Here is a 27,879-nt window from a genome sequence, read left to right on the forward strand (position 1 = left end):
AAATTTTTTTTTTTTTTTTGTCTGTCTAGGTGCATCTTTCCATTATCTGTTAGGAACCATAGAGAGGTTTAAGGTAGATTCACTTGAGAAGGCTCTGTGGTGGTGTGAAGAAGGTACTTGTCCTGGTTGATACTGCTACTACCTACTTTTTAACCTTGTACCAGTCATTTAACCTTATGATTCAGTTTTCTCATCAATAAAATGAAAGTTGGATTAGAAGATTTTTAGGATCCCTTCGAGTTCTATGATTATATGACATATGCTGAAGAAAAAATAGTTTCTAGTTCAGGAAAAGGATAATCAAATTTAAAAATTCAGAAAGCCTTTATAAATTCAAGTAATTTGGACAAAGGCTGGTGTGAATTGGTTAAATATCTGAATTTGTGAATACTTTCAAATCAATACACTTACTGCAGCTATTCATGTTAAGCTGTAACTTGAATTAGGCTAGCAATATTAACATGTAGTGAGATATTTGAGAAACCTGCTACTTTGAATAATTCTGACTTAGAATATGAATTATTTTGGGTGATTAAAGGTAATATTTTCTCAAGTAGCTTAGGTATTACAGTAATATTTATCAAACTTTTAAAAATGTGGTTTAAAGGCAAACTTCAGCCCCCGAATACTAAAAATAATTGAACATATAGTACTTGTGGATCACTCTGTATGAGACAAGGGAGTAGTGTGAAGTTTTACGGGTTTTTTTTCCCCTTCCCTTAAATAAAATCTATGTTAGTCTTTTAAAAATACGTATTTTTGATAACCATAGCTGACAGTAGAACTCCATCGCAAGGTTATTGTTTTGGCAGAATGTGTTTATTATTTTGTACCTCTGCACAAGCTCATGTGTCTCACTTGACAGTGCATTTTAATGAAAAAACACAAATTGCTCAATGCACATCTGGTTTCCAGTTATTTCTACCCAAAGATTATTTGGGCTGTGGGTCTGCAGTGACACCTAGTGGGTGATAAGGATGTGAGCATCAATGATTAAAATGAATTTCACAGCTAACTTCTAGGGCTTTTGGGCATCATGTATTTGTCTTAATGTTCTCATTTCTATTACTGTTTTCATCAGTTAGGATCTACTTGTGGGGAAATTAAAAGGATTCTCCTCATTGCCAGTGGTGAAACAGACTGCCTGTTGGTCTCATCACCTAAGTCAGAATTGTTAAGTTTGGAACAGATTTCCAAGATAACTAATCCAATCCCCATTTTTTGTTTTTTTTGTGTGTTTTTAGAGACGAGGGTCTTACTATGTTCCCTAGACTGGACTTGAACTCCTGGGCTCAAGGGATCCTCCTGCCTTAGCCTCCCAAGTAACTGGAACTACAGGCACATGCCACTACGCTCTAATTCTCCATTTTTAACAGGAGGAAACTTACTGAAGCCAAGAGGGAGTTACTGACGTGAAGTCACAATTAAGTGCTAGAACCTAAACCTGAATCTCCACCATCCAATTCCCAAGCTTTCTACAATACCCCATACAGCATTTAATTCTGAGTTTTCTTTTTAGTTTGAGAACTTGGTACTCGGCAAAACCAGTACTGATACCTAAAGGCAGATTTTCTTTCAGTAATATGGAGTCAGTGTTCAAAATAGAGCTGTTGATAAATAAAACCAAATGCTTTACCTGTTAGACCGTGAACATCCACAAATAACAGCATACAAGCAGGCAAGAACCATCAGGGATATCATAGAGGAGTTGTTTATGTTTAACATTGAGGGATGGAGTGGGAAGATTACACTAGGCCTTTAATAACCCTTCTAAGATTCTGTGAGTTTTCTCTAGCAAGGTAGAAAGCCCACCTTTGTTCAAATTTTTCTTATTTTCTAGTATATACCAGCACCTTTGGGAGGAAAGGACAATCAATATTCAAAGAAACAGTCATTTAGGGTTTGTGGCACATAATTTGTTTAATCCAGATTGGATACATCAGGTACAGCAGTGGCACACGACTCAATACTGTAAATGATATACATGTTTTAACATATGCACTACAGTTTCAAAAGAAGACGACAGGAAACTCAAGAGTTTTTTTTTTTTTCATAGAAAGTTTTCATGTTTTATCTTCCTGCAGTTTTGTACAGTATATTTCTTCTTTGCCATTGTGATGTTGATAAGCAAAGCCCATTTATTATATGAAAATAGAAAAGAACACACTTGATGTATCTCACGATGACATTAATGGGGGGAAGGGTGTGACCTCTAAGTAAAACATTACATTGGAATGTCTGATTATCAAAAATATACCATCCCTCCCACCTCCCAGGTTTGTAAAATAGTCCATTGGTCCAAGGAGCCCCCAGGACGTGGGTCAGTGCCCTACACTGGTTAGAGTGACGTCATCCAGTGTAGCTGAGTAACCTGCTAAGATAAATGTCATTCCCACACTTGAGAAAAAACATAGAACATTCTGAATAGAAAACAAGACTTAAAAGGAGCCCCTTTAAAGCTGTTTCATTTTCTGATAGCCACTTTCTCTTAGTTTTAATAATGCTCTTCATGGTGCTGTTTGGGCTCCAAGGGTCATGGGTCATAACAATGTTTTTCCTTCATCTAGTCATTTTAAAGCTTTGCAAATAGTGGATTTCATTAGGAAATCAGAAAGAGAAAATAAAAGTTTGTCATGGTTACCATGCCAAGTAGTGTAGAAAGGAAATGCATATTGCCTTAAGTTCACAGCATTGGGATATTTTTGCCTTATAGTTACCTGGTAATTGAAGTGCGGGAGACTGGAAAACTGGAATTCATTAGTAACCTCAAAATCTAGTGTTAGCTCAATTTTCAACCACTTCCTCTGCAAAACTTAAGGAAAAACTTTTAAGTACATAATGTCTCAATGTACACTTTCCTCGTCTACAATCTAATAAGTGATATCCTGAACTGTAGGAATCATATTTTGAAAACTGGATAAAATCATCAGCATATCCACAAGTTGACGTTTTTGTTAATCATAGATTGGCATTAACTGTCCACTTTAAGTTCTGTTCAAATTCTGTGTGATTGTAAACTAATGTGTTCAACTGTCACTGAGAATATCTATTGGTCTTTTGAAAGGGAGTCTATGCAGTTAGTCCTGAGCTTGGCACTAGTTATGAAAATAGGAGATGAAGGAGAAATAGTACAGAGTTTGTTTCCAGAGATCTTGGTTTGTGGTGGTTCTAAATTGAATACTTCCCTCCCCCAAGTCACCACCCTGGAAATCCAGGTATTAAAAATATAAGCAAGCCTCAGAGCAGTGCAATAAAATGTGGAGGAAAAATCCTAGGACAAGATATCTTAAGTCCTGGATTGCAATAATGGTTCTGCCACTAACTTGACATGTGAACTCGGATAAATCATTCAGTTTCTTTCCACATTTTCCCCTCTCTGAATCAAGGATTTAGCTACTTTACCTACTACCATCACAGACTGTCATAAGGACCACAAGGAGTATAAAAGGTATGCTTCAAAATGTCATTGTCCTAGTCTTCTCTTCATTGAGAAGAGAAAATATTTGACTAAAAAATATTGACTCTTCACTTGTTCATTGATTTCTGACAAAATTGATAGTCCATAGATGGTTCTACCTAGAGGATGGTGGTTTCCAAAGTATGGTTTGTGTTGGTACAGTCAGGTGATTTCCAAGGGCTGTGTCCAAATAGTATTGACATTTATATAACACTGTGTCTCCAATTACAGTATGGATTATTTGATGGATCTTCTCCAAAGCATCATTGCTGTCAGAGGCAGTGGGTGTGGTAGAAAATGCCTTAGACTAATAGCCAAAAGACTTGTGTTCTGGTCTCAGCTCTGTCATTCAATAACTGCATGACCTTGAACAAGTCATTTAATTTCTCTGGGTCTCAGTTTTCTATACTGTAAAATTAGATATTCTTAAATCTTTTCTAGTTCTGATATGCTCTTAATACTATATTTTCTAGGTTCCCATTCATTTGACATTTGAATGTAACTGTTTGTTTGTTTTGCCCTCCCCCTCTTAATGCTGAGTGGGATTGAATGGAATAGGTGGTTTTGGGAATCTTCTTATATCAAGGTGGTTCATGAACTATGAAAGCTCAAGGGTCATTGCACCAGAAAGCTATTGGCCCCCAGAAAACCCTGATATCCTGGTTTTTCAGTCACTGGCCAATGACTTAGACTTACGAAACCGATTCAGCATACTTTGGACCTTGTGTTTTCTTACCATACCCTTTAGCAGTGTCATCTGGCTGTGTTCTGTAGTGTAGATGAGCCATTTTCCAAAGGTTGACATTTTTTGGACCAGAAGTGAACTGAATCTTTTATCTCTGGCTAAGGCTACAGTGGAGGATGGAGAAAAAGGGGATGGTCTAATGGTCTTTTAGGAAGTGGCATGACGTGGGATCTGAACGTGAAGTGGAAGGAACACAAAACATTCTGTTGATTAGGACCAATTAAAAAAACATGGTAAATTGCTTGGGACATGGTATTTAACATTAATTTTTGTGGGAACCAGTAAAATGTTCCCTTGGTGCCCTATCAAACAGATCCTTTATTGAATCTGTCACTATTCTAACCCTGTAATGACCTGTTCTTAAATTCATCACAGGAAGTTTGTATGTGTATGCAACCATGTTCCAATTTACCTCCTTTTTTTTTCTTTTCTTTTTTTTTTTTTTTTGAGACTGTGTCTTGCTCTGTCACCTGGGCTGGAGTGCAGTGGCGCGATCTCGGCTCACTGCATCCTCCGCCTCCCAGGTTTAAGCAATCCTCCCCCTCAGCCTTCCTAGTAGCTGTGATTACAGGGGCCCACCACCATGCCTGGCTAATTTTTGTATTTTTAGTAGAGCTGGGGCTTCACCATGTTGGCCAGGCTGGTCTCGAACTCCTGACTTCAGGTGATTGTTCACCTCGGCCTCCCAAAGTGCTGGGATTACAGGTGTGAGCCACCATACCAGGCCCTATTTACCTCTTTATCTCTTACCCCAGTCAGATCTTATGAAGTATGACAAAGATACTTAGACACTTGTAATTTTGTTCTATTACTCATTTTTTTTAAAAGAAAAATTCTTTTCTAGTCCTTTGCCTGCCCTCTAAGTGGAGGTTAGCCTGGTCTTCTAGTGAGATGTGTATATGAAGAGAATTGATTTAAGTATGTATTTTCCGATGTGTTTAGGTTGGTTGTGTGTATACACATGTACTCTGTAGTTGTAAAGCTTTTCTGTCTTCTTAGTCTGTAAGCTCAGGGGGCAAGAACCACTCGATTCCCACATTAGGGGAAATCCTTGAGGCTAGACCCAGAGAAAGAACTCAGCCTGTGGTCAATGAGGATAAGTATAAGGATATAAAGATAGAAAGAAGGCTCCCTCTCCTCTGCCTTCTGCCCACATTCTGGTTAGGTGCCACCTCGAAACCTTTTGAGCCTACAGGGTCAATCAAGCTGGGGTCATAGGGAAGCCCACTAAGGGTGTTTTTAGGTTCCTGACTAGTGAAACTCATTTAGATGGCTGTGGTGGGCAGAGAAATTCTTGGCCTACAATTAAACAGCTAACCACTAAGCTGTAGGATGGATAGGCAGCTCCTGAGGAGCTCATGTATTTCAGAGCCCAGGCTGCAGAGACTGCAGCAAGGTGGCTGGGTGTTGGGAAGGGCAGGAAAGGACTTGTCACTAACTCTGAGGCCCACCTACTCTGCTATAAGCAGTGAATAACCGTTAGGAGGACTCCAGAAATGCTGCCCCCAGCTCCACCAGGGTGCAAGCTAGTTGAACAGATACGTTGTCCAGGTGTTCAAGAAATAATCTTCACTCCTTTGCTCGCACAGAGGTGATCAGGCTTCTCCCCCATTTCAGCTATCTTCAGGGAGATCAGGCTGAAGCCTCTTCAGACATCAAGGCATCTTTCATAGCAGGTAAGAATCATCTAGAATCTCTTACTTGCTTTTGCTTTGAAGCATTTTTCTTGAGGCACACAGGCTTACCCTTCCACAGCCTCTGTGTGGGAGTTGTCTCAGGTGTGATATAAGTCAGAGGAATCTTGGTCCCCGTACCACTGCGCTCTCTGGAGGAAACTACTCCTGGGACCTCTTGGAAGGGCTCCGGATGGGCTTTATGGTGGGTCCTGAAGGAAGACTCCATATCAAGGTGCCATAATGACTGGCTGCGGCTGCAAGCCCTGGGTCCTTCCGTTCTCCCCTCACTGGCACATACCAGAGTTGACCGCTTCTCAGATGTTGGCGATTTGCCTTTTCAAGATTCCAGTGTGATAAATCTGTTCATTCCCTTTCTTTCCCAGAAACCAAAACTGCAAACACTAGTGGTTCCAACCCCAAGGGAAGCACCTCTGTTCTGTGAGGTAGACTTCCCTTACCCCTACACTCTCCCAATTTTTCTTCACTCTTTCCTCCTCTGCAGTTGCATTCACACAGATAGAACTCCCAGGCACAAGTCTGTTGTGCATGGCAGTGATGAAGAAGGCTTTACTGATGTGTTTCAGGATCATTGGGATCCAGGTAGAGACAGATGGCTGGACACAGAAACAGCCAGGGGTAAGCAGAGAGGTACAGAGACAAGGGAGACAGGGACAGACAAAGGGTAAGGATTGCCGTGTGGTCACTTGGCAGCTCTGCGCAGGTCAGCTGGGCAGTGGGGGCCCAGGCTCAGTTGACCTCACCCACCTGGGGGAATGGAGAGAGAACTCAGCAATAACTGACTTCTTAGCCTAAAAGCTTTTGCTATAAAAGGAGAAAAAAAAAATCCCTCACAAAATGCATTGTTTTGGTTCAAAGGTGTTGGGTCCATGGAGAAAAACATTTCACAAAAATCCGTTGGTGTTTTTGTTTTCCACCTTTTCCCATGAATAAATATTATCCATTAAGAGCCTTGAAAAAGGTGCTTAAATACACAGTGTTATATTTTCTTCCTGTTTTGCTTGTGACAACTTGGCCTCTTTGCTGCTCTTGATCTTGTATTTTCCTCACTGGGGTCTCCAGAAACAATTGTTATTTGGTCTGAGTCTGAGGCTCCTCCATCCAGGCCCTGTCCTGGCACATAGCCTACATCCCCCACTGGCCCATCCCCGACCCCCCTCCCCCACCCTCCCTCCCTTCCTCTGGCCCCAGTGAGATGCAGTATCACAGGGCTATGTCCACGCTAGCAGCGTGAACCTCAGGTGCCCCTTTGCTGCCTCTTTTTCCTTCCAGGCACAAGTCTCAGTGCTAGGGGTACAATGGGGCAGGCAGAAATAGTGGGGAGAGGGGGGAGGGAGTGGTCCCAGTGGCCACCCACCAACATGCCAGTCCCCTTCATTCCCCACTACCCCCTCTGGCCCTCTGTCCAGTGGTTTTACAAGGCGGAGACCTTGACAACATTGCTGGCTATGGAAGGAATGTTCGTGTTGGGGCCTGGGCTGGCAGGGGGTGGCCGACTTTCCCCCTCTGGGGTTAGCGCTGGGGGAGTGGGGATGCTGATGATGGCTGTGGTGATCTGGGATGTTTTGCAGTTTGGTCTCAGTCCGTCGTCTGCTTTCAAATTAAGGCTGGAGCGACTGGGATAGAAAAGAGTGAGTTGATGATGGTTCCTGCTGGCCAGCGTCCCAAAGCTTCCTTGACCCCCTACATTCCTTGTTCATGGTAACCAGGATGATATTTTGTTGTTCCTCTATCTCTGCCTTTTGTAATCAGTTTGTAATAATCCATTCTAATTATTATTTCTAAACTACTAGCAATTACCAAGTTGTGTATAGTAGGCTTTGAATTGCAGAGTACATCACTCCCACCAGTGATTGTTTACCTATCATTTGTGGTATTTGGCATTTGCCTTCCCTGAATTCTCTGCAACCCATTTGGAGGTAGTGGGAAGTGGCCTAAATATAAGCAGAGAGGGAGGGAAAAGTCAGTCTCTGGGATTCAAAATCAGCCTAGGATAAGCCATGAGTAACACAAATATGAAAACTGTTTCTTGAGAAAATGGTTGGTCCATTCCTTGTACCAGATCAGATCATTTTTGTGTATCTAGAGACACGTTATTTTATAGGTATATATATAATTCTTTTTAAAGTTTTTTTTTCCCCCCTGTTACCTAACCCCATTTTCAGCCTAAACTACTGTAGTACCTACTCCAACAGCATATGAAGGACCTTTGGGTTTCCTTGCAAGGAAAGGAGGAAGGTAGAGGGGCTCATGCATTAGATAAGGGGAGTGGCTAGAGGATCCTCAAGGTTCTCCTAATGCTGCGATTGTCTAATTCTGGGAATGAGATGATTCGAGCCTTTGGGGATGATGGAAACCACCCACCTGGTTGTGAGGGAGGGCTGCTCACTGCCCTGGATATGGATCGTGCTGAGCTCTTGCATGCTGCGCAGGCGAGTAGCTGGCAGGTTAGAATTGGGCAGGTGTGTGGTCTTCTTACTACGACGGGAGCAGCAGGTGGTAGTGAGGCCTGTGTGGCTGGACAGTGAGGGACTTCTTGTGGATGGGTAGTTCTGCATTGAACTCTCCATGCAGTTCTGCTCAAACATCTGCTCATCAATAAACTCGTGGTTCTGTGACAGGTAGAAGGAGAAGAAGTAGGAAAAAGAGGTAGGGACGAGAGAGGTAAGCCCCTATACGCTGTATGCCTGCCTGTCTCTGTTCTGGACCTTGAAGGAAGGGCTCCCAGCTGCCCAGATCACAGATAAGCATTCAGAAGGGGTGATGTCCCATGGGCATCCAATGAGGACAGAAAGAGAAGCATATTGGCAGCCCTGGCCATCAGCTCAAAGGGTAGGGACTGCAGCTGTGAAATCATGATGTGACATATACTCCATCTACAGCTTTGAGCTCTGAAGGGACATAGAGGACACAGAGGGATTCAGTGGCATCATCACAGCTAGAAGCAAAGACTTTACTTTCCAGGCTTCGTACAACATCTGCCAGAGGTGGCAGATAAGGAGTCATTGACTGTGGGTAGTGGGTATGCTAGGTTGTCTTTCCTGGATTTAATAGGTAAGGGTGTGACAAAAGCTTTTAAACATGGGGGTCATTCACAGAATTGGGAGAGCATTGATCCTGAAGGCCAGTGGGGCAAACTGTCAGGGATAGGGTTTCTTTTAATTACTATTTTCCCCACCTGATTATGGGATATGAGTCCTTAATATACCTGGAGGCACAGGATTCCCTAGGTCAAGTGTAAGCACGGGAAGGGATTGCTAAACTATCTCCTGACTGCAGGCCATTGGGATGGGGTATAGCTGAACCCAGGATAACTAAAAAATGGCTGTTTGGCCAAGGTGACTACAAATCTATGGCATTAATGGTCTGGCTAAGGCTGCCAGAGTGAGGAGAAAGTCTGAAGAGACATGGCATGAGAACAGAGTTCAGGGAAAGACCAGCCTGGCGGCAAATACCAGGAGTCCCCACGAAGCTGGGATGTGGCACAGACAGATGTGGCACATGGGGACTCACAGGATACCAGCACTGGTGCCATGTTCCACCACCCCTTCCATGTCCCTGGGGAGGTCCAAAGAGGGAACTAGAAAGACAGTTGGGTGGTTCAGCACAAGAAACCGGAAGCCTGAGCTGGTGCTGGGTGTGACAGCAGAGGTAGGAGGAGCCCCAGAAGAATCAGCAGCACATGCACAGAACCAGGCCGGGGGGGTAAAAAGGGGAGAATCCACAGACTCAGAATTATCAGGGAGAAAAACATCAATTGAATTTTTAAAAAGTTATACCTTGATGGTGGAGGTTCGTACAGATAACAGGGGATCATCCACAAGATAGGACAACCCCTACAGGACAACATGCCAACAGAAGATAAAAACACCATTGATTGTACATTCCAGCATTCCCAAGCCAGTTTTGACATTCAATCTCTTGATCCCGGCATTCCACCCTTTGAGTCAAACATTCCATCCCTCATTCCCAGCATTCTGCCCGCTTTGTCCCAACATTCCACCCTTTAGCTCCAACAGGACCCTGCTCAACCCCAACATTCACTCCTTCCATCCCAACATTCTGCCTCTCCTGTCCCAACATTCCACCCCTTGAGTCCAACATTCCTCCCCTAAAATCCAGCATTCCAGGGCTTTAATCCCAGTATCTCACCCCCACAATCCAACATTCTTTCCCTCAAATTCAGCATTCCATCCCTTCAATGCCAGCATTCCATCCCTTCAATGCCAGCATTCCATCCCTCGATTCTAAAATCCGATTTCTTCAATGCCAACATTCCAGTCCTTCAAACCCAAATGTTTTCACCCATATCCTTTCAATTTACACATTCCACCCAGCACATGCAACTTGGAAAGGGCAGTTGGGTCCAGGCCTATCCCTTTGGCAAGCTCAGAGTCTTTGAGAGAAAGTCTAGATACGAATATACATTCTTGATGATAAATCCTGTAAACTAGGGTTTGCAGAGCACCCTCCCATTTTGGAAGTCCTTGTTGGGTTCAACTGCCATCCACAGTGTCCACATTTGGCTCAGATAGAGTCATCTAAGCCAGGCAAGGTGATGTGCACCTGTAGTTCCAGCTACTTGGGAGGCTGAGGTGGGAGGATCACTTGAGGCCAGGAGTTTTAAGACCAGCCTGGGCAACACAGCAAGATCCTGTCCCTGCAGCCCCACACCCCTCTCCCTGCCAAAAAAAAAAAAAGGAGTCATCTAACATTTATTCTCTCTACATCTGGGAGGCCAGGATATGGAACATCTAGAATTAGGAAGTTCCTTCCTTAGTGTACTGAGCCCTGAATATAGACTCTTTGGGGAGGAGGTTCTAGAAAGGAGCAGGAAGGCTTTCACTTTGTTTCTCATTGGCTTTTCTACCCTGACCTCTCTTCCCTGTCTGCTATTCCTAGCACTTATCTGCCAAGGGTCCAGGGTTGGCCCCACTGCCCTTCCTTTCAGTCTGATGGTTAGGCACAAGCATCATTCCACACTCCAGCTGTGGCACCCTCAACCATGGCTCTGTTTTAACAATCAGCCTGTTAGCATCTGGATCCCCTGAGAACCGCAGGGTGACTGGGCAGGCGTCGGGGGCGGGGGTGTGGTACTTCTGAATCCTGGTTGGAGAAATACATGCACTGCCTCCACACACTGTCTGCAGGAGGATGTAGGGAGCCAAGGGGCCCACAGGCTGCATCAACCCAGCCCCAGAGGTGGGACAGAAATCAACACTCTTCTCTACTGTCCTATACAAATTCAGCCCAAGCTTTGAAGGGTGATGCCCGTCAGAACTGAGAAACGGATAGGCAGACCCCTAAGTCCTCAGTAATCAAGAAATGGGCTTTGGAGATGAGTGTAGGAGTGTGTGGGAGGCTGGGGGAGTGGCCTCCTCAGTGCTCCTGCAGGACAGAGCTGGCCTCCCACCCTGGTGACCTTGCCCCACTCCTCAGGGTCTTCCACCTGAGGGCCAATAGATCCCATCACTACCTGTTGGATCTGAAGGGGACAGACTTTGACATCTGGCCCAGAGTGAAGATGTGAGTACAGCCTTAGAAAAGGGTCAGGGTCAGTGCTGAAAAGGAGGCGGCAATGGGCTGGGACTCACAGTGGTTTTTTCCAGGCAGTGCAGCAGGTGATGATGCTGGCTCTCGATAAGTGAGGTGGTCTTGCCCATGTGCTCCTCTTCTGGGGTGCCCTAGTAAAAAAAGAAGAGAGATTGAGTAAAAAGCTGGTGGCTCTTCCCCTTTCCAGCTCCTTCATTTCTCTACTAAAGGTCAAAGGGCAATATAATAATCAAAGTTTTTTATTTGACCAAATTTCAGGGTCAGCATTGAATATGCTAGCCTTTGGGCTCAGAGCCCCTTGGTCTAAACCTGGTTTAGAGGTAGTGGTGATAATCCTATAGGAGTGGTGTGTGAATGGGGGGCTGTCACCTGGGGAAAGTTTGGAAACATGTCCTCCTTGGGGTTCATACTAGGGCTCTGGGGTGGGAGTGCTGGTGTCCCGGGAAAGAGAAAATAAGCCCATCTGCCCCTTTATGTTCCCCAGCCCAGGTCCTCTAGGTACCTACCGTCAGCTCCAGTGCCTCGTTGAGGAGCCCGTTACGCTTGCTGTGCAGGTATGCATTCGAACTGCCTGTTTTGGCCACACGGATCCTGGCAAGGCGGGCCTTCTGTGATTGGCAGAGATAATAAAAGAATGAGGGAGACCATGATACAAAAAGACAGCAAGCCTGGTGACACTGTGAGGCTGGCTTCCCAGGTGACACCTGATGAAGGGGATGAGGCTGTTTCTCTCCAACCTCATGCATCTCCAGTTATAGACCCAGGGATTGGGTCTGAGACGTTGTGTACCCACTTTGTATAGCTTGGTCGGGTCAGAATTCTCAGGAGTCTCCACTCATCTCTCCAGCCCGGGTATTATCCTGGCAGGAGAAATATCACTCATCCAAGCTCTATTCTCCCAAAGGTTTCATGACCTTTATCTACTCAGTATTGCAAAATGCCGTGTGCTATTCAGTTGTGCTACTCAGTTTTCTTATCTCTAGACTGCAAATTCCTTAGAGGAGTGTATGTGATAGCTGCCCTGATTCTCCTCTAGGGTCCAGTACAGTTTTCTGTATATAGTAGGTCCCCAAATATGAGTTAATTATGAGAAAAGCAAGGAGGGTGCCTATGTGCTCTTCAATGCTTCTTAACTCCTCTGCAATTTTTTTCTTAGCACTTATTACTAAGGAAAGATATGTTTTATATATTTATCTTGATACTTTCTCTCTCACTAAAATGTAAACTCCTTGAGGGCAGGAGTTTTTGCCTTGTTTACTGATGTACCCCCAGTAAACAGTAAGTTCTCGATTTTTAAAGTTAATAAGCACATTTACAATTGTATTTCTGTCTTCGGGAGTGGACTCATGCATGTATATATATATTTTTTGTTTTTTTGTGTTTTTTTTTTTTTCTTTTGAGATGGAGTCCCGCTGTCACCCAGGCTGGTGTGCAGTGGCGCAATCTCGGCTCACTGCAACCTCTGCGTCTGGGTTCAAACAATTCTCCTGCCTCAGCCTCCTGAGTAGCTGGGATTACAGGTGCCCACCAACACACCCAGCTAATTTTTGTATTTTTAGTAGAGACGGGGTTTCATCAGGTTGGCCAGGCTGATCTCAAACTCCTGACCTCAGGTGAACCACCTGCCTTGGCCTCCCAAAGTGCTGGCATTACAGGTGTGAGCCACCGTGCCCGGCTGCATGTATATGTTAACATATGTTTGTTTTGCTGCACATGACAGTGGGAATGAGTAGAGGTACATGTGACAGTTGACTGGCTGTGCCTAAGAAGGGAGGATGGGACACATTTCCATACACTACTTGGCTTTAACTAGGACAACTGAAACTCTCCCCAGCTCCAACCTGGGAAGCCTTCAGCAGAGAAGGCCCACTGCAGGAGGGCTGCATGGTGTCTCAGTTCAAGCTCATCTCCCCTGCTTGCACAGGGAGAAGCTGAACACATTACACATGCTGGCTGCCCTTCTCCTTCCTAATGACTGTAATCATTGTCACCATGACAGTAGCACAACCAAAGACAGAGGACTAAGGAATGAGACTGAGAGAGGGAGAAGGGACTGGGTAGAGGTTTCTTGCTGGTTAAAAAAAATGCAACTTGAGGTTTGGGCTCTGTATAACTATTTACAGCCCCAGGCTCTTGCTACTGGAAGCAGAACAGCCCACAAGGATAGCAGACCCATCTTGGAGTAGAAGGGTCCCTCCTTCTGGCTCTGAGCAAGTCCACAGGCAACTTCAGCATGGACTCTACGCAGGAAAAGAGTCCTAAGGAAGTTGTGGCAATTTCCACTTCTTCTCACCCTCTCCCCAAGTGTCCTGCTGGGCTGGTTCATCTGCTAAAAGGAGGCCACTGACTCAGGGGTTCAGGTGGTCAACAGAAGCACAAAGGACGTATATCTCTTGCTTTGTGGGAAGTATCTCTTTGCAGAAACAATTCAACTCCCTTCCCAGGCTTCTAAATATGGGGAAGGGGCCAGGACTTGAGCCTGAAAGATCTTCCCTTAAGTCTGAGGAAGACTGCTCCTCTTGATGAAGGAGAGAATAAAAAGGGGAACCTGGGAGAGAAAGGATGATGGCAAATCAGTGCTATCATGCCTCCTCTCTACAAGCAGAGAACATTGATTGGGGGTCAGGACAGTTCTACTTTGTGGGAATCCTGCTTAAGCCCTACCCTTGGCTAGATGTTTACGTTCAAGCAAGTTCCTCATCATTTGAGGATGTGGCTGCATTTGCTTTGGGTGAGTGCTGGGTGTTGAGAGTTTCATATGGAAATCCAATTGTGTCAAGCTTATTATAGTCTTATATAATTTGATTGCACCACTTGGAGCCAGACCTTTCTTGTATCTGGGGTCCGTCTTCATTAGTTTCTAGAGATGAAAGATTCTCCTGTTCTTCTTTGTGGCACTTCTTTTAATCATATCTTACCCTGGGCTCTATTAAAGCAACAGATTGTCATACCAAATGTACTAGATCATTTAATCACTTCCCACACAGGATAAAAAGGTTTGCAATGGATTTACAGAACCATACCCAGCATATGAAATTGGGTGGGGCTCTATAGCCTGGTTTTGAGCTCTTGGGGCCTGGGGCATGTGGCTTATGCATATTTTTATCTCTTAACACCCAACACAGGGCTTCACACCGAACAGGTGCTCAAGCAACGTTTATGATGGCTGAGGAAGGAAGAAGATCCTATGTAGATGGCTGGAAGGCCATGCTTATACAGCCACTGTAATGGGCTCAATCCTTGAGTAGACTGGTCAGCTTCATCCTCTTCCATGGCCTTAAGAACAATGTGAGAGTTAAAAGAGAGCTTAGAGATCATCCAGATAAATTCAAAGACAAAAAAAAAAAAAAAAAAAAAAATGGAGGTTGTGAGGGGAAGTAACTTATCCAGGGAAAGGCAGTGGACAATCAAGACTTCAGCTCAGGACCTCCAACTTTCAGACTGAATGTTGCTTCCAGAACATTCTCCTCCTCCTTCCCTGAATTTCCACCATCAGACAAGTTTCGAAATTCGAGCAAAGCCCAGGAGATTGCATTTTCAACAAATGTAGAGACTCCAGGGTTGGAGGAGAGGGGATTTGGAAGGAGAATGCTGCTACTCTGGGTACAGTTGCAGGCACCATCTATGTTCAAGCTGATACTTCTATCAATCCTTGAGAGGCCTCTCACAATTAAGCACTTTCTTCCTGTCTGGCTGATGGGTGCCTTTTAACCATGAGTATTTCTGTCTCTTGCCCTGGGAGAGGCAGTAGGAGGAGAAAGAGAAAGAAATGGAAAGCCAAAACATGGGCAGTTGCATTCTGGGACATTTATTTCAGAGAAATTAAAACTTATGCTCACACAAAAACCTCTACATGATTGTGCACAGTAGCTTTATTTGTAATAGCCCAAAACTGGAATCAGCCCAGGTGTTTCTCAACAGGCAAATAAACAAACTGGTACATCTGTACCATGGATACTACTCAGCAATAAAAATGAATGGATTACTGGTACAGCAACTTGGATGAAAATCCAGGAATCATATAGAATGGAAAAAGCCAATACCCAAAGGTTACCTATTGCATGAATTCATGTATATAACATTTTTGAAATTAAAACATTTATAAATGATGGAAAAATAAATGGTTTTAACTAGGACAACTGAAACTCTCCCCAGCTCCAAGCTGGGAAGCCTTCAGCAGAGAAGGCCCACTGCAGGAGGGCTGCATGGTGTCTCAGTTCAAGCTCATCTCTCCTGCGTGCACAGGGAGAAGCTGAACACATTACACATGCTGGCTGCCCTTCTCCTTCCTAATGACTGTAATCATTGTTAGGGGTTAGGGACAGGGCAGGGCTAGGGCAGAAGGTGGGGTTATAAAAGGGCAACCCACGGGATCCTTGTGGTGTTGGAACTGTTCAGTCTCTTGACTGTGGCAGTGGATGCATGAACTTATACACACACACGTACACACACACACCAGTCCAAGTAAAACTGGAGATATCTGAATAAGATTGGTTGGTTGTACAATGTCCATACCCTGGTGGTGATATATAGTGCTATTGTTTTGTAAAATGTTACCACTAGGGGAAACTGGTGGACAAACTTTGTAAGAGATTGCTCTGTGTTATTTCTTACAACTACATGAGCATCTATAATTATCTCAATAAAACATTTTATTAAAAATAAAAGAATACGGGTATGCACCAGAACTGGAGATGGGGACCAAATGCCCCACTCCGGATGTTCCCCTCTCTCTGTCCACTGCCAGACCTCCCCTTATCTCCAGTTCACTTGGCTCAGAGGACACAGTATCTAAGGCAAATAGTAACAGACTAATCTTAGTAATAATCCCAGTCAAACCAGTCATGGGAAGAGGATGACAATATAGCTACTTAGCTCCCAAGTATGTGGCCCGGGCTGAGAACTATCATTAGCTTCCTTCCCGTCCCATCTCTCCACTTTCCACCTACTTGCCTTGACCCATGGTGACAGACTCAATGCTGGAGCAGCAAGTATAAAATTTCCCTCTTATAGGAAGCCCAAGGTGACAGAGACAGAGCTGAGCAGCCTTGAGGAGAAACAGTATCCAGGCAAGGTGAAAACACTGTAAATATTTACTCTGATTTCAAGAGGAGAGAGAAGAGGGAGAGGGAAAGGGGCAGGGAGGGAGGGAGACTCATCTTTAGCAGCTAGAGGAAGGAAGAAGCCTAAGTTGCTCCTAGATTTTAATCACACAGGATGAGCTTTATAATGTCCCAGGGGAGAGCTGGGAACACACCTGTAATCCCAGCTACTCTGGAGGCTGAGGTGGGAGGATTCCTGGATCCCAGGAGTTTGACTCCATCCTGGGCACCATAGTGAGACCCTATCTCTAAAAAATAATAATAAGAAATCAATTCCCAGGGGAGGGGAAGGTAGCTGTAGGAGTGACTGAGAACACAGCTGGAAGGGGCTATCACTGGTGTGTGCACAGCCGTGGGCTAGTGGGTGAGCTGAGGATTCCTGTGAACCTCACCTGCTCTGCCAGAAACCTGTGTTAGCCCTAGCCCCTTTAGGGCGGGGCCACTAGAGGATCCCTGGCCCTTCAGGGTCTCTGGTTCCTGATTGTGGGAAGGAGATCCCAGTTTCTGCATAATGAATTTAGACCCTATTCAAATTTGCTGCCTGACTTAAACAGGGAAAGAGGTAAGATTTCCGTTTCTGGGATGACTGGCAGGAAACAGGAGGTAGGGAAACCCTGGGTGAAGAGGTAAGAGATAGGCGTGTATGGGACAGAAAGGATGACGAACAGAGCCAGAAGATAAATCTTAAGGTGGCAACTTAACAGACTAGGTCAGCATAAATAAAAACATAGTTCAGCAGAGGCAGAGGGGACAGGAGGCAAGGAGCCAACCATAAAGGCACACAGAAGGTGATAGGCTAGAGGTGGGAACCAACTAGATTCACTATACAATTATATGTAAATTGTTATATAATAATTATTATACATTTTGGAGCTAGCTTTCATAACCTTTATAGCTTTGTGACGGTCGGCATACACAGATCTGTTCTGAAATTCTGGATTTCTTCCTCCATAACGACATTAACTTCCCTTTGAGCCTTTACACCCAAGGCAAGCCCTGCTACCTGGAGGTTATCCCTGCAAGCAGAAGGCCAGTAGCAGGAATTCTGTAGCAAGGAAAGAATCTGGCTGCAATGCATAGGGCCGACCACATAGTACGTGCTCAATAAATGTTTGTGGAATAATGGATAAAAGAATAAAGTAAGGAGACAAAACCCCAAGCCTCCAAAAGCCAGTCTTTCAACAGCTCTCCTCCTTTCCATTGTCCTCAGAAAGGCTCTGGCCATAATCCCTGGGGGCTGAGATGCTGCTGAAGGGGCACCACAGTTCAGCCCAGATCTGAAGACAATGAAAAACACCGCTTTCCCACTTCCCCAACCCAGATAACCCTCTTCTGAGAGGAAACCTGGGGAAAAGTCACTACCCAGAAACCTCACTGGCTAGATGCCTTAAAAATGCAAGTGAACAAGAGTTGGCTGAGTCGATGAGTTGTTCTAGAAACAAAGTTGAGGGCTAGCTGGAAAACGAGGCTTCTTTCTGAGCACCAAAGCCTTCAGACATTTTTCCTCATTGCATGGGCAAATGACCGTATTTTACCCTCTCCTGCCATTTTCAGCAGTGTATATTGAACATAATCTAACACTTTCCCCAGGACTGATGGTTAGTCTCCTGATCACCACCTGCAGTTGACTTCAGTGCCTTTACCCTATGATATCTTGGAGATTCCTAAAGCCTGTTGTGCCATTTGTCCTTGAACTCGGTGACCTTAGGATGCTCTCATTTCACACTATTTATTTTTCTTTTCAACAAATTTATTTTTGTCACTGGGTTTTATATAGGCTTTTATAGGATATTAAAAAGAGATTATGTTTCCTAGTAAGCTCTTGGCTGGGAGAGGGAGGAGTGCAGGGACGGCTGAGTGGCAGTGGCTGAGGGAGTGTAGGTGGAGCCAGAGGCCAAGGAAATTGCCATAGAATGTCCAAAGGTGGATGGTTTACAGATAATTGAGGGTTCATTGCATTTTGGAACTGATGGGCTGGAATTCAGGAGACCAATTAGCAGGAAGGGACCGAAGCTACCTTACCTTGCAAAGCCAGAGGCTGTCTGTGCAGTGATCCTCAGGAGCTCTAGGCCTGGCTCCCTGACTGCTGGTCCCCCGCATCCTTTACACTGCCCCCGCATCCCTGCGTCTGAGGCTTACCTTTTGTGCCCTGCGTTTATCAGCTCTCTGATTCTGGTGGTAAATCCGGCTAAAATTGGAAACAATCACAGGGACTGGCAGGGCAATGACCAGGACGCCACTCAAGGAGCAGATGGAGCCGAAGATCTTCCCTGCAATCGTCTTAGGCACCATGTCTCCGTATCTGAGAGAGGGAGAGAAACAGGGTGTAAGGGAGAGAAGGCCATTTGGGAAACAAGTGAGGCTTCCCTGCCAATCATTCACCTATTCATTCATTCACTCATTGAGCAATTGTTTAGAGTACCTACTATGTGCCCGGTACCGTGACATGGACCTGGGGGTGAACAAGAGAGACAAGATCCTTATGTGCAGGGAGCCAACATCCTAACAAGACCATGAACAATTAAGTGAATACATAAAAACATTGTGTCTTGGTTGGTTCTATGAAAAGACTAGAGAGAGGTGCTGCATCAGGTGGTGGGAGTGTGGTCAGGAAAGGCCTCTCTGAGGAGCTAACATTTAAGCTGAGAGCTGAATGTAAAGGATCCAGTCATGTAAAACACCTGGGGACAAGTGTGTGTGGTAGAGGAAACAGCAAGTACAGAGGCCTTGAGGTAGCAGGAAGGAGTTTGGTCTGATCTAGGAATTGTCAAGGGTCAGCAGGACTAGACACCACAAGAGGAGGGTAAGGCAGGCAGGGGCCAGATCACGCAGCATCTGACGGGCCATGGGGAGGAATATGGGTTTATCCCATTCAGTGAGGCACCATGTTAAGCAGAAGAGTAACAGAATCTCATTAATGATGATAACAGCAAATAACAGACTCACCTATTCATGTGGATTTATAATTTACAAAGCACTTCTGCATATTTACCTCACACAAGCCCCATGAACCCTGTGAACTTTGTATTCTTATCCCCATTGTACAGATGCAGGAACTGAGGCTAATTACATTGACAGCTCTTCTTTGCTCAACTGGGATTAAAAGCCACTCTTCTTGCTTTTGTCTATTTTCCAGTAGCCATAGCATCTCAGAGGGGGACCATGAGCTCTGAAGCTCAGCCCCTTAAAGTTGTGAAGCCACTTTGGAACTGTGCTGGCTCCTCTCAGAGCTTGGAGAAACTCTTTTAAGTACTTCACACCCTAGCAGCTGCCCTCTGGGACCAGGTTGGCCTGGATCCTACTCAGTCCTGGGCAGGCAGGCCAGAGCCTCTGTCCTCCAATCAATAAGATACTCTCCACAGTGGTTAAGTGTTTAGTCTCCTCTTTATTGAGATAATTGAAAGGCCTTATTAAGCAAGGCCTTATTAAGCAAAGAGCTGTGATTACTCCTTCGGCTAAAGCCAGAAACACCATCTCCCCTGCCTCTGTGCCCTCTGGGTGTCTGGAGCAGAAACAAGCTTAGGATGACCAGGAATTGCTTCTGCTAAAATAGGCTCAAAGTCATCTGTCCTGAGGAAACCACGGGGCTTGGACTTCCAGAGAGGATGTGGAAGGGGATGGGGCAAGCCGTTTCACAAGGATGTATGAACACCCGAGAACTTGGTGGAGGACATGGCAGAGGTAGACAGGTATTCGGTGAATGAATGAATGAATGATCTCACTTAAGCCTCTCAATTCCCTTTGAAGTAGGCTCCTGTTTTGAGACTGTCTTCCTTCTCCTTCAGTGTTCATGCCCTTTGCCCTGGCTCGAGATGTCCTGGATGTGCACTAGCATTAGGGCCTGTGATAGAGCCTCCTAGATCTTTGCAGCTAGGGTTGTCTCCTCTGCCATGGTACTCAGGAGAGGCCTCCAGGGAAGTGGTTGAGAACATGGATTCTGAACTTAGATAACATGGGTTCAAGACTCACCCTGCTCCATAAAATAACTGTATGATCTTGGGGGAATGTTACTCTGGGCCTCAGTTTCCTTGTCTGTAAAATGAAGATAATAACAGTAACCTAGATCATAATCCTATTGTGACATATACAGCTCCACAAACAATAGATAATATTACTTTTAGCTAGGCATTCTGAAAACCACAGTCTCTGTTGATGGGAAACTCTAAAAACACAGTCAGTTGTCCCAAGTTCAAATAGCCCAATTAATGAAGAAAAAGGGGCTGCCTTTGAGATATATCACCTTAGCTGGATTTGCAGATGACACAACTGAAAGGGGGCCTGCAGGCACAGGGCTGTGGATGACAATAAAGCATGGCAGGAGTGCAGAAAAACAGTGCCAGGAAGGCTGCATTTCAGAGTGACCACGGCTGGTGAGGAATGCTAAGGACAACAGAAAGATGTCTCATCCATATGAAGAAAGAAGAAGAAGGGAAGCCATGCCTTCTGCTGGTGCAGATGGTCTGCTAGTGACAGATGACAGGGAGAAAGCCGAACAATCCACTCCCAGGCGTCCTCTGCCTCCTCCACCAGGAAGAAGGAGCTGCATCTTGGAGAAGCTGGAACAAATGCCGAAAAGAAGGATCCAGAGCTTAAAGTAGGAGACGGGAGAGCAGGCAAGTGTCCAGCGGAATTCAGTAGATTTACATCACAGGCCCACATGAATCCCACCTGGGAGACAGGAGGAATGTGCAGATGGGGTTGCAGAACCACTGCCCTGGATCTTTGAGAAATCATGGTGCAGCAGAAAATTACCAAGCGACTAGAGATGGAAAACGGTGGTATTGAATTTTTAAAGAAGGCAAAAGGAGGTCTGAGAAACCACAGACCAGTAGGCTTGGTATCCATAAATTGTGCCATCAAATTGCTGGCAGAATTTGAGTGCAGATTATTAAGTAGACAGCTTGTGAATACTTGGAAAATAAGCTGTATTGGTTCACTAGGCACACATCTTGCCAAATTAACCTTATTTCTTGTTTTGACAGTGAGGTTAACTGGTTGGTAGATCAGGAGATCGCTCCAGACCTACTGCATCATGATTTTAACAAGATGTGTTCTTGTCCCAGTTCCTTATACCCTTGACAAGCTGGAGGAGTGTGGTGTGGAGAGCAGTGTGGTTAGCAGGGTTTGCACGACCATCTCCAGTCTTCGGGCACTTCTCAAAGATTACCAACTGTGGTCCTATGCCAGCAAAGGAAGTTCAGGGTTTTCATGTCAAAACATCTCCTTTAATGAAAAAGTGAATAAGTAAATGAAATAAAGAATGGATCTCAAGTTAGGTCTCCAGTGATATGTTCCAGAATTTTTCAACAACTTGTATAAAGCTAGAGGAGGCAGCATGGCCTAATAATTAAGAGAGGACACTGGAGTCCAACCTGGGTTTGAACCGTAGCTTACATTAGTTACCAACTAGCTAAGTGATCCTGGGGCATTTATTTAACCTGAGCCTCTATCAACTATAAAATGGCTTTTATATCCCCAGGGTTGTTGCGATAATTAATGAGGTAATTCAGAAGAAATAATTCAGTGTTTGAATAACTGTAAGTTGTCTAGAATTAGCCAGTGTGGTGGGTACCTATTGTTTTGTCTGCTGACACCCTAATAGGAACTGTGTCCCTCATTCCCATGATGATGGAAACTGTCCAGATAAGCTGCCGTATTTCCCATGCCCCCATGCCCACTTGCCACAGCTGGTGAGTTCAAAATAGGACATCTCACCCAAGCTGGGTCAATGACTTCCTTTCCTGGATTTATTTCTTAAAAGCTTTACTGAGACACAATTTACATACCATAAAATCCAACCATTTCGATTGTACATTTCAATGGTTTTCAGTGTATTTAGAGAGTTGTGCTCACATCACCACAGTTTAATTTTAGAGCACTTCATAACCCCTAAAAGAAATGTGTACCCATTAACAGTCAGTGACCATTCCACATCCCACCTCTCAGACTTAGGCAACCACGAATCTACTTTCTCTCTCTATAGATGTCCCTGTGTTGGACAATTCATGTGAATGGAACCATATATGTGGCTTTTCATGTCTGACTTCTTTCACTGAATGTGTTTTCAAGGTTCGCCCATGTTGTAGCATGTATCAGTACTCCATTCCTCTTTATGGCTGAATAACATTCCACTGTCTGGATACACCACATTTTGTTAATTCATTCATCAGTTGATGACATTTGGGTTGTTCCCACATTTGAGTTATTCTGAATAATGCTGCTATGAACATTTGTGTACAACTTTTTGTGTGGACACGTTTTCATTTCTCTAGGAGTCATATGGTAACTATGTTGAAGAGTTTGAGGAACTGCCAAAACGTTTTCCGAAGTGGCTGTGCCATTTTACATTCCCACCAGCAATGAATGAGGGGTCCAGTTTCTCCTTCTCTGAGACAACACTTGTTATTGTCTGTCTTTTTATAGCTATCCTGGTGGGTGTTATCTCATTGTGGTTTTGATTTGGATTTTTCTGATGGCTGATGATGTTAAACATCCTTTCCCCTTCCTTGGACTTTTACGTTAGGGACCAGATCAGTCTCTTTCAAAGAAGCCGACGCGGCAGCAAGCAAAGCTCTGGAGCTGTTGGCAGCCATGCAGTGCCATGGGGAAAAGCGGGATTGCAGTCGGGGAGGAAGAAGGCTGGCACTCGCAGGAGATGTGTGATGGAAAGGACGGTGATGGAACTGGAATTCCTGTTCTAATTCTTACCGAGGACCAGCTGTACCCCTGACTTTCCTGTCGCTTAGCTGTTCCATCCTTCCTTTGACTCTGCTCACTAACGAATTACTATTTTTGTTTAACCTTCTTTCATTTAGATCCTGTGGTAATGATGGTGATGAGGCTGCTACTGGTGATTCTTTGAAAGTAAGCTCCTCACATTTCTAAATGACAGAGCTACTATGAATTGAGGTCTTCAGGAGTCAAAAGGATTTTAACAGGTTATAATCATGGGTGAAACCAACCAGATTAATTTTAACAAAGATAAATGAGAACACCGGCATTTTGATTCAAATAATCAATGACGTATAGCTGATGGGAAAGACCTGGCTTAAAAAGAGTCTCTGTTAAAAATCACCAGGGAATTTAACTTCAACATCATCCACCAGTATAAAGAGGCTGTTAAAAACCTAATGCCATTCTTGGCTGGATTGATGGGAGTGCAGTGTCTGGAAAAAGGGAGTGGGTGTCGTACTCTGCTCCTAGATGCAGACCATTTCTAGGCTGCTGTATCGAGTTCCAGGCACTATATAGTCTGTAGGACATTGATTAACTGGATCATGTCTAGAGAAGGGAGGCTGGGATGGTGAACTGTCTGGAAATCCTCTCAAGGGAAACAATCAAAGGAATGGGCACGTTTGGCCCGAAGAAGAGGAGTTGGGGAATGGAAGAATGGAAAGGAACAATGTACCAGAGGAACTTGTGCTAGGAACTTACCTGCATTAGTGGGTCTCACAGTAACCCACCCTATCAGGTAGGGTTAGCCCACTTTAGGGATGAGGAGCGAAACTCCAGAGAGGACAGGAACTTGTTCAAGGTCACTCAAGTAGTAAGAGGCAGAACTACTGGGGTTAGAGCTCAGGTTGTTTCCACTGCCCCTTGCTCTTTCTGTCACATCCTGCTCCTCCCAGGGTCAGGGAAGGACGGAAGCGGAAGTGAAGGTGGGGCTAGGGAGAGGAAGGCTGTGGAAGAGGGCTGAGGAGTCAGCAAGAGCTTAGCCCCTTCTCTCCACCTCTGCTCAGTGGCAGCAGCACAGCACAGTGGTTAAAAGTGTGGTCTCCGAGTGCCAGACTACCCAGGGCCAATCCCGGCTCTGCCACTTGTTAGCTGGGTGACTTTGGCCATGATACTTAAATCCTCTGTCTTCAATTTCCTGGCATTGATCAATTAATAGTACCTACGTCACAGGGTTGTTGTGAGGGATTGCATAAGTTACTTTTTTGTGAAAGCTCAACTTGGCATATAGGAAGAGCCTTATTTGTAAGTGTTTATTAAATAAACCCTGGGCCCAGACCATCATAATTTCTAAACTGGACTTCTGCAAAAGTCTCTTAACCAGAATTAATTCTCACTTCTACTTTTGTTCCCCATATATAAATATATATGACCAATCCTTAAGTGGATTGGTCAGCTTCCCCCTCTTCCATGGCCTTAAGAACAAGTGAGAGTTAAAAGAGAGCTTAGAGATCATCCAGATCAATTCAAAGACCAAAAAAAAAAAAAAAAAAAAGGAGGATGTGAGGGGAAGTGACTTATCCAGGGAAAGGCAATGGACGATCATATATATATATAAAAAATATATAATATAATATAGGTAATATATATTATATAATATATGAAATATAGGCTATATATAATATATGAAATATATATTATATATGGGAACATAATATATACATATTATAATATATAATTATATATGTGATTATAATATATATTATTATATATATATATAAAATAATACAAATTTTTTAGCTCCAGTGATCCTCCCACCTCAGCCTCCTGAGTAGCTGGACTGCATAAGGACTGCAGGTGGTTGCCACCATGCCCAGCTGATTTTTTATTTTTTTGTACAGGTGGGTTTCACTATGTTGCCCAGGATGGTCTAGAACTCCTGCCCTCAAGCAGTCCTTCCATCTTGGCCTCTCACAGTGCTGGGATTGCAGGTGTGAGCAACCACACCCAGCCAGAAGCATTTTTTTTTTTTTTTTTTTTGAGACGGAGTCTCCATCTGTCGCTCAGGCTGGGGTGCAGTGGCACGGATCTCGGCTCACTGCAAGCTCCGCCTCCCAGGTTCACGCCATTCTCCTGCCTCAGCCTCCTGAGTAGCTGGGACTACAGGCGCCCACCACCACACCCAGCTAATTTTTTGTATTTTTTTTTAAGTAGAGATGGGGTTTCACTGTGTTAGCCAGGATGGTCTCAGTCTCCTGACCTCGTGATCCTCCCGCCTTGGCCTCCCAAAGTGCTGGGATTACAGGCATGAGCCACGGCGCCCGGCCAGAAGCATATTCTTAAAATGCAAATCAAAGCATGTCATTTCCCCTGCTCAAAGCACTTCAATAACTGTTTATTGAATGTATGAGTTAATGAGTAAATTAACTCAACGTTGTTGCAAAGACTACATGCCTATTACACAGTAAACACTCATTAAATGGCAGCTAATTATGAGCATAATGACCGTGGTGTGCAGGACCCTTTATCCCATGGTCCCTCCTGGGGCCCACCTGGGCAGAAGACTGAAGTAGGGGAGCTAATGGTGATTCTCTAAGTCCTAATGGCATTTATGGCCTATTTTCTCTGTGGAATTTTGAAGAAAGAGGGCGTAAGGAAAGAAAAAAAAAAAACCAGTCATGGCTTAGAAAAAGAAATTTAAACCCAAAGCCTTATTTCCTTTTGTCTTCCTCTACTCATGCAAATAAGAACTCTCCTCTTCCCTCTATCCTGGCTTTGTGGGTAGGGATAGTAAGGGATAAGAAATCCTTCCTGGAGATGACATCCCAGGTACAGGTGAGCTGTGGTGCCCAGCCCAGAGTTAGGACTCACACTCAAACCCTATCTGGGAACAACGTGGACGCAGCTGTCTGCCCTGAGCAGGTGGGGCTCAGGGACTCTGCTTCTGTTGCTCTCTCTCTCCCAGCACATCCTCGGTAATCCACAGTAATGTCTGGACTGAGGCAAAAGCAAGGAAGCTTACCCTCCTAATATGTAAGGCTAATTAATTTGTATTAGGGCTTAGGGATAATTAAACTTTTTATCTGAACTTAAGCTGCACAAACCACCTGCCTTGTACAATTAATTGTTCCCTTCATTTCTTCCTCCAGGAGCCAAGAGATTAGTGCAAGCCAAGCTCCCCCAACCAGTTCTGCCTGCCTCTCAGGTAGGGGCATGGCTGCCTGTGTGGTGGGGAGTCCATTCTTTACTGGAGACCAGGGCACTGCCCAGTTAGGGCCCAGCTGCTGGGAGCTCAAGCAGGGAGACACATCCCCAATGAGTTTCTGCAAGGATGATGTCTCAGCCTCACTGCCACACCCACTGCTGCCCCCATCTTCTCCACTGGGATGCCCCTGAACTTGGCTTCCTGGAGCCTCAGTGTTGGGGATGGGGGTGGGGCACAGAAGCTGTCCTGTTGGGTGGGACCAGGGTGAGGAGAGTTCTTAGAGCAGACTAGGCCACCATAGTGAGTTCCACGGACTCAGACCTCTGTGGCTTCCTCCTTGTCCAGGGGCAAAAGACAACAGTAGACCATCATGGAAGAGACACCAAAAATACCAGCCAGTGCTGAGTTCATCCCATGACAAACACCTGTGCAGCCTCTTTTCATGTCCAAATCCCCTCCCATGAGTAAATACTATTATTATCCTCATTTTACAGATGAGGAAACTGAGGCACAGAGTGGTAAGTAATATGCCCAAGGTCACTTGGCTAGCCAGCTGCAGAACTGGGACACAGACCAGGTCCCTTTGATTCCAAAGTCTATGCATAGCCACTATGCATCTGGCCCAAAGCTATGGTTCCTGGGGAGCCAACATGGCAGGCAGCAGTCCTGGTAGAGAGCAAGGGAGGAGAACACTTCAGAGGCGACCAGATCTAGGGCATCAACCTAGCCACAATTCTACAAAAACACTTTAGCCCTGTGCTGTCAAATCTCAAGGTGGGAGACTTGGGACATGAAATGAAACCCCATATAACCTCTCCTTTCTACCACATGCACCCTCTACCCCCAACACACACCTCTGCTCATGTCTCTGCAGCTGGGCACTCTCCTGGGCTCACCTGCAAAGTGAGCCCCAGCAGTGAGCCAGGAACCAAAAAGATAGGATGGCTTTTAGGAATCTTGAAGTTCCTCTGAAGACACAACCTGGAGGTGGACCCAGATGGGACACATGAGGCTCAGAGCAAGGTAATCTAATAATAACCACAGTGGCAATTCAATAATAATTTATTTAGCATCAGTATGGGCCATTTCATTTTCATAACAACCTTACAAAGTACTATTGGCCCCATTTTTGAGATGAGGAAACTGAAGCTCAGAGAAGTTAAGTAACATGCTCAAGATCATCGGCTTATCCAAGCCAGTGCTCCACAGTAGGCTTGTCTGACTTCAAAGCACTCCTCTTTCTCGCTGCAGGAGGAGAGGAATGAGCCGAAGACCTGGCTAATCCACATGAGAAAGAACAGCCTCGTTGTGACAGAACGATTTATAATCCTTTGGGTATTTACCCAGTAATGGGATTACTGGGTCGAATGGTATTTCTGTTTTTAGGTCTTTGAGGAATTGCCAAACTGTCTTCCACAATGGTTGAACTAATTTACACGCCCACCAACAGT

At 44.8% G+C, this 27,879-nt stretch overlaps 1 protein-coding gene across 3 annotated transcripts in view; it reads right to left on the reverse strand.

The window, feature by feature from the left end:
• Positions 1–7,050: 7,050 nt before the first annotated feature.
• Positions 7,051–27,879, reverse strand: part of KCND3 (potassium voltage-gated channel subfamily D member 3) — a 215,286-nt gene continuing 194,457 nt past the window's right edge. For 2 of the 3 annotated variants that reach the window (XM_009215375.4, XM_009215355.4), the window contains exons 3-8: positions 18,691–18,853; positions 11,956–12,057; positions 11,491–11,580; positions 9,676–9,732; positions 8,261–8,508; positions 7,051–7,512 (exon numbers count right to left, since the gene is read on the reverse strand). In XM_009215375.4, the coding sequence (XP_009213639.1) occupies positions 7,311–7,512; positions 8,261–8,508; positions 9,676–9,732; positions 11,491–11,580; positions 11,956–12,057; positions 18,691–18,853 (862 nt within the window). In that variant the 3' untranslated portion in view covers positions 7,051–7,310. The remainder of the gene's footprint in view (positions 7,513–8,260; positions 8,509–9,675; positions 9,733–11,490; positions 11,581–11,955; positions 12,058–18,690; positions 18,854–27,879) is intronic. The other variant, XM_031652019.1, reaches the window with a different exon arrangement.

The sequence above is a fragment of the Papio anubis genome, chromosome 1, assembly GCF_008728515.1.
Source record: "Papio anubis isolate 15944 chromosome 1, Panubis1.0, whole genome shotgun sequence".
In the NCBI taxonomy this organism is placed as follows: Eukaryota; Metazoa; Chordata; class Mammalia; order Primates; family Cercopithecidae; genus Papio; species Papio anubis.